Raw genomic sequence first — 10,089 nt, forward strand, 5'->3', positions numbered from 1 at the left:
ATCTCGAGTGGCAGGAATACAGCGTTCGGATGATATTGTCACCGTATGGTTTTATGTTGCTCAGCAGCTTTGGAAGACCCCCGACGAGGACGAACGAGATGGTTACAGGACCATCAGCAATCTTGATCCTGACTGGTCGCAGTCATGCCGCCTGTCTAGCCTCTCCACGGTTTCCATTACGGCCCTCCAAGACACGCAAACACACTCTTGCAAATGCCGAGGAGCCGCCTCAACATTGGTCTTCTTCTCGTGGGGGGGGGGGGGTTCCTTTTCTTTTTCTTTCGAAGGATATTGCAGAGCCCACATCCCGGAGCCAACATCCTCACTCGATCCACTGGTAGGATCTTCATACGTCTAGCTGTTTGCAAGGACCAGCACCACACTGCTTGAAAACGATCAGGCATCATACAACATTGGATCCAGGCTGAGATGAATACCCACATTCTGCAATGTGCCCCTTAGGGTTTGCAGCTTAACTACAACTATCGAGTGTGATTCGCGTCGACCAGGGGATGTTGACATCGACCGGTAGTTGGGTTTTTTCTTCTTCTTTCTTCATCAAACACCTGGGCCTGCTCACCATGAGATTCTGGCCGCCTTCCAACTAAACTTCCGCAGGGCTCGCGTCGTTGCGTCTCTACCTTGGCTCATAGTATCAGTGCAGGTGACCAGACAGGTATGGGATGAACAGCCAAGAAGCTGTCGTCACGATTCTCACTGCGTCGAGCCAGTGCGCCCATACCTCGCAACATAACCCCGCGTCTAGTGCGAAATGCACAGTCCTCCACGACATGGCGGCTGCACTCGCGAGGCAGCTCGTGTCGCAAAGCTGCGAGACGGGTGTCTCTCTTCATTATGATCCCCGCACCCACACAATTCGCCCGGCCGAGCGGCCGACTGTCGATTTCAGAGGAGAACACCACCTTGCCCTGCCGTACCGGGGACCAACATTGGCCCTTCCAGTGCACCATCCGCTCAACAACAGCGGGTATCCCGGCCCTGGTTTCCCAAACCTCCACCCCACCCCTTGCTCGTGTAAGGGATGGATTAGATCAACCTAGCAAGCCCCTTGCCATACACACCACCCTCATAGCTCAGGCTTTTTGTATAGGTATGGTAAGTTGCTCCTCGATTTTCGTACTTTGCCAGAATTGACTGGACTTTTTTACAAAAAGCCTTCTCCTTCCTCGTACCTGCCCCATCCCCCCCAATCCCCTCCACAGAGTTTGTGGTGGAGACGAGAAAACAAACCCGTGAGAGACCAATTTCCTCGTTTCTTGAAACCTCGATCTGCCTATACCTCACCTATTCTCCAAACCGTCTGATTTACTGGCGGCACTGGACGAGTACGCGCGGATACGTCTGTGTCCCGTCCTCGACACTTGTCTGAGCAGGAAACATTGCTTTTCTCGCGCTCAGGGCCTCTGGGCTATTTATCCCCCGTCATAACACCGCATCTCTCCATTTACGCCACAAAGGGAGCACAGGCACCAAGTATCCTCGGGAGTTCAGATCATCGACAATTTCCTGCATTTTAACTGCTCCAAACCATCGTCCTCATCACCGCACAACAAAACCATTGCATACTATTTTGCAGCTGCGTTATGGGCTGAGTCTACTCAAGAGCCAAATATTGCGAGGACATCAACGAAACCTCCTGCGACGTTACTGGTTGGCGTGGTCTGATCCAGGCCTGTGAACCAGAATTAAGACCGCCAGACCCGATATATATCCTCCCTTTCCATTTCGCAAGCGACCCGAACCACGAAGCCAAGATGTTGACCGACGATCTTACCGAGGCCGAACTCAATGTGTTCACCGTCCTCGAACGGGCAGCGTCGGTGGCTTCTTTGCTCGGCTGCGTCGTCATCATCGTGACGTTTAGCTTTTCGAAAAGTTTCCACAAGCCTATCAATCGCCTAGTTTTCTATGCCTCATTGTCAGTTCACCTTTCCACCCTTTTCCCATCTCCTCGACGATCCGCAGGTCCGCCTGGCGTAAACAGTGGATGGTGTTGCACATCCTGCCTATGTGTCTCTCGTCACGTCGTTCCAATTGATTCACTGCCGCTGACTCTTGATATGGACTTTATAGAGGCAATGCAATGACCAATGTCGCAACCCTCATGGCCAGGACGTATGTGGGTGACTCAGGCTCGGCAGGCTGCCAATTGCAAGGTTTCCTGATCCAGATGTAAGTCACACTCTGTCCATCCAGCCGTTTGTGCGTCGCGGCGTTAAACTGACACTGAGAATTTGATTTAGGTTCATGCCTGCAGATGCCTTCTGGACATTGGCCATGGCCGTGAATGTCTATTTGACGTTCTACCGCAAGTACGATGCCCAGAAATTGCGGAGGATGGAGATACCATATCTCCTTTCTTGTTATGGGCTGCCATTCATTATAGCCATAACATACATCTTTGTTCAGACCCCCAGCAAGGGCCGGATGTACGGCAACGCCACGATCTGGTGTTGGATTCAGCAGTCATGGGATGTTTGGCGAATCGCCACCTTCTATGGACCTGTGTGGTACGGCACATTGTTCCTCAAGCCCTAAATGACCGAGTCAGTGAGTACCGACAAGCTGACACTACCACAGGGTGGCTATCGTCGCAACCTTTTTCATCTACATCCGTGCTGGACGTGAGATCTACCGCAAGCACCAACAGCTCAAGGATCTAAACTACACATCACACTACGAGCCCGAGCCTCTGCCGATGAACGAGGTGGCCAACAGCAAGACGACCGAAGTCTCTGTGACCGTGACCAGCGCTGGGGAGGCTATCGACCTCGCACCGCTCGGTATCAACATGAACAAGCACGACTCGATCTCCGGACATTCCCTTGGCGACCCGTCTCCGTACTCCGTCTCCATCAGCGCCAAGCCTCAGCCCGCGGCCGAGTCTAGCACGGCGGCGGCAGCAGCTAACACCAGCAGGGTGAGCACGTACGGCGCACAGCAGGGACAGGGGCAGGGCTTCCAGATGCCAGGGCTGCCGAAGCTGCCCTCACGGCGCAAGATCACGCTAGATGCGCACAACGCCGCGTGGAGCTACACCAAGGTGGCGCTGCTCTTCTTCACGGCGATGCTGGTGACGTGGATCCCCTCGTCCTTGAACCGGCTGTTCAGTCTGGCGGAGGCGGGCCAGATCAACCTGCCGCTCGAGTACATGTCCGCATTCGTGCTCCCTCTGCAGGGCTTCTGGAACGCCGTCATCTACGTCATCACAAGTTGGAAGGCGTGCAAGTCCTTCCCCGACGACGTGGCCTCGCACTGGAGTGGGTCGTCGTCATCGTCGTCGTCGTTGAAGATAATCTCTGGGATGAACGGCAGAGCCCATCATGGCGGTGGGAGGGAGAGGGAGGACAGTGGAGATGCTACTGGAAGAGGAGGTTCGTATGGGAAGAGCTCCAAGAACGCAAGCGAGACGGAGAGTATGGAAGAGTTGGCGGTCCGGAGCCAGTCGATTTCCTCATGTTGAGGGGAAAAGAAAATATTTTTTTTATAAAAAAAAAAAGAAGAAAAAAAGAGGAGGAAGGGGAAAAAAAAAATCAATAATTCATTTTGGTCTCGGGAGACGAATGTACGACGACACTTGTCTGTGTTTTTACCACGTAATCTTCTACATACCCCCCCCTTTGCTTCCAAAAAGAGCGCGCAGAGCCTATCTTTCGCAATAACATGCCATCAACAATTCATTCCTTTTCGAAAACGTGACTGAATGGTCTCTACATGCGATGCTTGTCTTTCTGTCTCTCTCTATACCATAATACTTGACGTTTGCGACTTGAGCAGTTGGAAGGGGATGCTCACACACCCTCACTCGTAGTTTCGCAGGAACAGTAAACTCAGAGAGCGGGATGTGACCCCCAGTGTGAGCAATCCTCCCGTCGTGCTGCTGACGCAGGTGGGTTACATCCACGCATCACCACTATCGCCTTCCCTGTCCGCCTTGCATATTCTACCAGACTATAGTACTAGTACAGTACTGTGTCTTGTTTCATCCCTGTTTTTCTTTTTTTTCTTTTTCTTTCTTTCTTTCTTTCTTTCCTTCTTCTTGCCCCTGCGTCATGCATGCATCATGTATGTGCACTGCGGAAGGTGCTCACACTTTGGGTGCATACCACCACCTCTCCGTCCTAGGTAGGTTCAAGCTCACGTGGGCTACTGCTATGTCCTTTACGCATGTCCTGTCCTTCGTGGCTCGTCACACGCTCTGTTTGGGAAAAGTCATATCGCTTGTTTGGGAAGATTTCTACGCTACTACGTACAAAGAATATGGACCTCGCACGGATCGCAACCCACCTAGGAGTCGGTCGATTTACAAATGTCGACTCAGGAACCGAGGCAAGTGCCGTTGAATCAGGTAAGCCGACATGAATACTCATTACAATTACCCCTGCTCGTTGCTCTCGCCGCCTTCATTTCCAAGAGACCTAAAAGGTCTCACATCAAGCCCCCAAACTGGGGTTGTTTGCAACTTTCTGCCTCTCATGGGCCGCTCTACTACGAATTTTGTCTATCATTTAGCCCGGTCGATCCGTGAACGAGTGACTTTTGATTATCGAGCATCTTTCTCTGCGGGCGCTCATTGATTCGAGCCTTCTTATTCATACTGAGGCACTCCGCGGTTTCTCTCTGCCCATGGCTTGCTATCTTGGGCTCTCTCTCCACTGCGAGTCAACACCCCCGCACCCAAATCGTCGGGTCGGGGGTAGGAGAGAGACTTCGAGTCCGGGGTGGTGGGGGTGGAACAGTAGAGGACCCTCTTGGCGCGTGTGTCCCCTTTTTTGGGTCCACCCTCCAAAAGAGTGATGAACTCTTTTTGCCTCCCGGTGGGAGAAAGAGTTTCAGACACCTGCCTTAGGTCCGCACCTTGGAACGCCACTATGAGCAAGGCTATAACGCTTGTGAGAAGGTTTGAATGTGGCCCGACCTGACAGACGGCCCTCGTTGATCTTGAGGCGACCTCCACCAGGCCTCGTCCATGCCGTTCGTCCGTCGTGGTCATTACGCATCCTGTGGGACCTCCCCCCCCCCCCCCAAACAAACAAGCAAGCCAAGCTATGAGAGATCTTCTCGGCTTGCCTCTCTCCCGCGCTGGTCATTTCTCTTCAAAATGGAGGAGGATCGTCGTTTGACCGATGAGAGCCCTGGAGACGGAATTTTAGTTTGGCTTTTCTTGTGTCTATGGGGACCAACTTCTTTCGGCTTCGTCTCCCCCTCCCTTACTTTCTCTTATTTGAACCAGGAGCAGACCCTGCAATCAGACCACGACTTGTGACTTGAGAAAAGACGGTACCGCGCCGACTGTGCCGCATTCTAGGACCAGAGACGTTGATGGACAAGCTGCAAGGTGGTGGTACACAGCCGTTCACGCTGATCTTATCTATGCACGATTACTTAGTCGTCCCAATTCAGAAGTGACAGCCTGGGACCACCAGCCCGCTCCGGACTAGACTGCTGTTGCTGACCCGGGGCCTTCTACGTTTCAATCGTCTCTAATTACAACCGTGCGGTGATGTGGCTTACTCCTCTGGCACACTTGTCGGGATGACAAAAGAAAGAATAAAAAAACAGGGGGGATGACGGACAACCCCCCGCCCCTCTCCCATTGGTGACAACTGTTGGTCTCATCGAACGTTCCTGCAGCAGCGGAAATTAGGCGCACGCTAGCAAGCAACCACGGCACGCGTCGCTTCAACCTATCAAGATAGAGAAGCTTTATGTGCTAAGTCCCCCAAGTATTGATGTGATGAGTACACAGTACTATGGCTAAATAAGACAGGCTCCCCAGGCATCTCGTCCTGGCTCAAAGCGTGTGGCATTCATTGTCGGACGATGAATCGCACCGGTATCAAAGCCAGCAGTCAGAGCGGGCAACAGCCGCACCACGTGAGGGAAGGATGATGCTGGCCAAGGAAACCTGCCAGGGCGTGCTTGACAAGGCAGGGGAGTTTGGGTGGGAAGGGGCAGGGGGAGAAGACCTGCCGAAGGATCAGGCTGAGGTTGGATAGGGCAGGTACGAAAGAAAAGTAGAGACCCCTGACGGCGACAACCTAGGGAATTTGGGGTACTGATTGCGTGGAGAGAGAAACAAAGGAGGTACAGCCTGCGACGTCGCGTTCAACATCCCTCTCATCTTTCTCTTTCTCTCGCAAGCAGGACCCAATGAACAGGTAAAGGTCAACTGCACCCGGTGCTAGTGATCGATCAGGTAGTCCGCCGACACCGAAGACTGCGACAGGGCCAGCCAGTCGCTGCTGAGCCACCGCCACCTTTGCGAACCACCATCACCCCTCCTCTTTCAACTTGTACATCGATCGGATGCGTTCAACGTCGAACCTATGATCGATCCACCGAACCATTTTGAATACACCATAAGAGGAGTCACAGGCACCAACGATCCTTCACCAGATGTCGATATCGTGGGAGGAGAGGATCGTTGTTGAGCGGTAGTGCGTGCTACTGCAGGTATGGTATGGCGTCTCCTAGCTTAGAGGTGTGGTAGATAAGCAAGTGCTAAGTAGTCTCTTGCTTCGTCATGGTTGCACCGGCCCTTCTCAAGGGCCAGGCATGGCACGTGGAACGCGGAGATGGCGTCCTCGTTGACAGGAGGCCTGAGCGTGTACGCCCCATTCCAGGGGTTTTGTTGGGTTGAATTGCGACGACGGACGCTACAGCAGCTGGGCTCGGTCTTTGCGGAGATCGAAGCTGGACCAATGATGGCCAGGTAGGACGACTCTCTTTCGGTCAACGAGATGACCACACCGACTCGCTCGACCAATCTGGTCTATCGTTTCTCTCACTAGGAAAGGTAATAGATGGCAGAGCAGAGCGGCAAGGATTCGAAGAACTCGTGAACTTACTCAGATTATGGTCATCCTCATCTTTGACAGTGTTCAGAGATGGACAGATGTCTGTGCTGGTTGATCATCAGCTCAGGAGAATTGGCACAACATAACGGCATGGAACAGGTCAAGCAAGAAGGTACCACTGGATGAAGAAACCCGTCTCTTCATTGACTCGTCTCAAGGTGGTGCTGTACGCCCATAGGGTATCTCCTCCACGAAACAACTCCTGTTAACGCCACTTGGTTGTGATTATCATGGTTGAAGATGCTCAAGATTTCCATCTGTTCATCCATCTAGTCCAATGCACTCAGCCCAGGTATTGCAGCCGGCGATGTGTAGCCTAGAAGAAGAAACCTTTAGACAAGGGGACCGAGAAGTTTGAACGCAAAAAGAAAACTAAAGCATCTATCTCTGTGTCTCTCTCTGTGTTTGTGTGTATTTGCTCTTACACCATCCCGGCAGACCAAGCATTTACACATACACTCACTCAATCCTCAGAGGCTTTGCAGGCGGCGATGATGCTATACTCCCAGTAGGTCTTGTGCTCAACGCACTCGTCGACAATCTCGGGTATCTCCCACCACCAATTATCGCCCGTGACGAACGAGCCCCAGATCTCCTGCCACAGCAGACGGCCGACCGTGGTGCGCAGCTCCCGAGTGATGGACGGGGTGTCCGACCCGGTGCTGCTGCTGCCACCACCGCCACCACCGCCACCACCGCCACTGCCGCCACTGCCGCCACTTTGGTGGTGACCCCCTTGAGAGACGGCGAGGAACCGCGCGTTGGTGATGATGCTCCCCTTACCGCGCAGCCTGGCCTCCTCAAGCCAGACGGGGAAGTTCCTACTCGGGTGGCCGACCCTGAACTGTAGCTCCAGGTTAAACACCAGGTTGCCGTCGATCCAGCTCTGCAGGAGCGGGCCCATGGACCGGGCTACAGGCCACGGGTCGATGATGACCATGTGCAGGTAGCCTCCGGAGGCGAGGATGCGGTGGATGCCCTGCAGCAGTTTGGGGATCTCGGCGGACGGCAGGATGGAGGTCATGAGCAGGCACGAGACGGAGGAGAAGGACTCGGTGGCCAGGGCGAGCATCGAGACCGAGATGGTCGGGCAGATGATGGGGTGGATGTTTGGGTAGTGCTTGTGGCTGAGGGGCTCGGGCGAGAGGTGGTAGACTGGGGTCGAGATGTTAATTCCTGCCAGGTATGATGCGGTGGCTTGTGATGTGCCGCGTCAGCAGAGAGTCCAGAGCGGAGTAGGATGAATGGAATGAGAGCCCTACCTGAGCTCTCAAACAGAGCAAGAACCTTCTGAACGCTGGGCCTCACAGCCGGTCCGGACAGTTGGTCCTCGGGAACCCAGATCGTCTCCATGTTGTAGAGAGCAGTCAGCAGCCAGCGCTTCCTCTCCATCTCTCGCTCCTTGTAAACCAACGCGACATCGTTGGCTCGCTGCGCATCGGTGCGTTGGTGGTGATCATCTGCGTACGCAGCACTCTGGATAGTAGTAACAGGAATGTTGCTGGTCACCCCTCTCTGGCCGTTGAGATGCATCAAAACGACCCTGGGCGAGGCACGCAACATGCGCTCCGTCTCGCGCTGCACGTGGGCGATATCCAGTGTAGCGGAGGCGTGCTGGTCGGATGCTGCGGGGTCGAAGGACTCCTCAGGAGGGCCCGAGAGGGCAGACTCAGTCGAGCTGATGGCCCAGTCGTTTGGGGCCTTCCAGGTGTCTGGCTTTTCGGTCGGCCGCATCGTGGCTGGGGAGATGGCGGGCGCGCTCAGCTTGGGACGGGTGTGGACGCGTTTCTGGTGGTGTGGCTGCTGCTTGGCGCAAGAAGGGCCGGCCTCCACACTCTTAGCATCGGAGGAGCCTTCTGCGATGACAGGCAGGGTGTGCGACTCGTCGATGTTCTTCTGGAGGGATGTTTCGACCGCGGGAGGTAGGTGAACCACTTCGGAGAAGTTCGTAGGAGTCTGCGAGGCGCTATGAAGTGTTAACCATCGAAGCTCACTATAGCATATCTTTTCGTTCGCTTACGGTGACTTGGAAGAGGATGGTCTGGATGGCGGGCGGTGGTCATCATCTCCAGCAGAGATGTAGACTTGGGACACAAGAAAGTCGCTGTGCTCCTGGGTCCGGTCTCTGATGGTGGTCACGGTGGTCTTGGTGATCATGGAACACCCATCCGTGAGCTCCTGGTATAGACTGGTACGGCCTGGCTGGGGATTCGTTATATCACAACCAAAGAGGGAGCCGCCAGGAGCGCGTTCGCCCTCGTCAAGCTTACTGAAGACAGAGTCTGCGAAACCTGGTCTCCTTTTAGCCATGCTGTTCGCGTTGTTATTGCCCATGTTTGCATTAATGACAGTAATGCAGGGCGTTCAGAAACAGCACTGACAAGAAAAGGCGTTGCCAAAAAAAAAAATTTCTTGCAGAGTAACGACACTGTGCAAGAAGGTGAACGAACGGGTGACTAAACTCACTGGAGAAGCGCTTAGACGGAAGCCCTGGTGAATCTTCCACTCCACCGCCACCTGTGTCTGGCCGTCTGCTGCTGGATGACACTGACACCCTCTCATCACCAAGCTTCTCGTCGATCGTCGGAGACCGCAGCGACGAGCTTGCCACCGACTTGGCGTTGCCTTTGCGCGAGGATGACGAGCCGCCCTTGTGGCGATGTTTGCCACCAAAGAAGCCGAACTGCTTGTCCACAGAGGACACAGAGGTGCGCACCGATCCAGACGTCCGAGTGCCGCCGCCCTGGCTCAGGTGGTCGTCCAGCTTCTGGTACTGCTCGCTGTCGTCATCCTCATTCAGGCTGCTCGCGGTGGCGGCGTCCTTGTGGCCGTCCTTTTCCTTGCCTTTGCCCTTGCCTTTCTCCTTCTGCTTCCTGGCCCTACGGTCGCCAACGGACTCCCTGTTAGGGTCGCTCCAGTCGACGTCAAACATCCTGGATCGATCGTCACCTGGCTTCTAGTCTGTGTGTCGACGCATTTGGGATGATGTTTTCCTCTTTCTATTTCTGGCCGCTGAGCTGAAGCTGGGGACTGAGCTTGTAGTAAACGATCGTAGGTTCTAATAGGAGGTGAATCTTCTTCGTAGTGGTTGAAGTGGTAGGGAAGGAAAGAAAGAGAAAAATGTGCTACAAATGATAGATCATTTTGGGCCATCGATGTCGCCTCAAACTTGATGGAAGGGCGCGGTGTGTTGTGTGACAGATAAGCT

At 54.1% G+C, this 10,089-nt stretch overlaps 2 protein-coding genes across 2 annotated transcripts; one reads left to right on the forward strand and one right to left on the reverse strand.

Annotated features, from left to right (window-relative positions):
- Positions 1-1,802: 1,802 nt before the first annotated feature.
- On the forward strand, positions 1,803-3,268 carry M406DRAFT_238928 (family A G protein-coupled receptor-like protein; the record flags this gene model as incomplete). Its single annotated transcript, XM_040916080.1, has 4 exons — positions 1,803-1,939; positions 2,095-2,193; positions 2,265-2,531; positions 2,602-3,268. Coding segments are annotated over 4 exons (1,170 nt in total), but the record flags the coding sequence as incomplete, so codon positions are not given.
- A 4,076-nt stretch (positions 3,269-7,344) lies between these two features.
- On the reverse strand, positions 7,345-9,813 carry M406DRAFT_326083 (uncharacterized protein; the record flags this gene model as incomplete). Its single annotated transcript, XM_040920045.1, has 5 exons — positions 7,345-8,078; positions 8,144-8,847; positions 8,902-9,083; positions 9,152-9,192; positions 9,348-9,813. The coding sequence occupies 5 exons, from the start codon at positions 9,811-9,813 to the stop codon at positions 7,345-7,347; spliced, it is 2,127 nt and encodes a 708-aa protein (XP_040781619.1).
- Between the last annotated feature and the right edge of the window lie 276 nt (positions 9,814-10,089).

Source organism: Cryphonectria parasitica, assembly GCF_011745365.1.
Source record: "Cryphonectria parasitica EP155 unplaced genomic scaffold M406scaffold_1, whole genome shotgun sequence".
In the NCBI taxonomy this organism is placed as follows: Eukaryota; Fungi; Ascomycota; class Sordariomycetes; order Diaporthales; family Cryphonectriaceae; genus Cryphonectria; species Cryphonectria parasitica.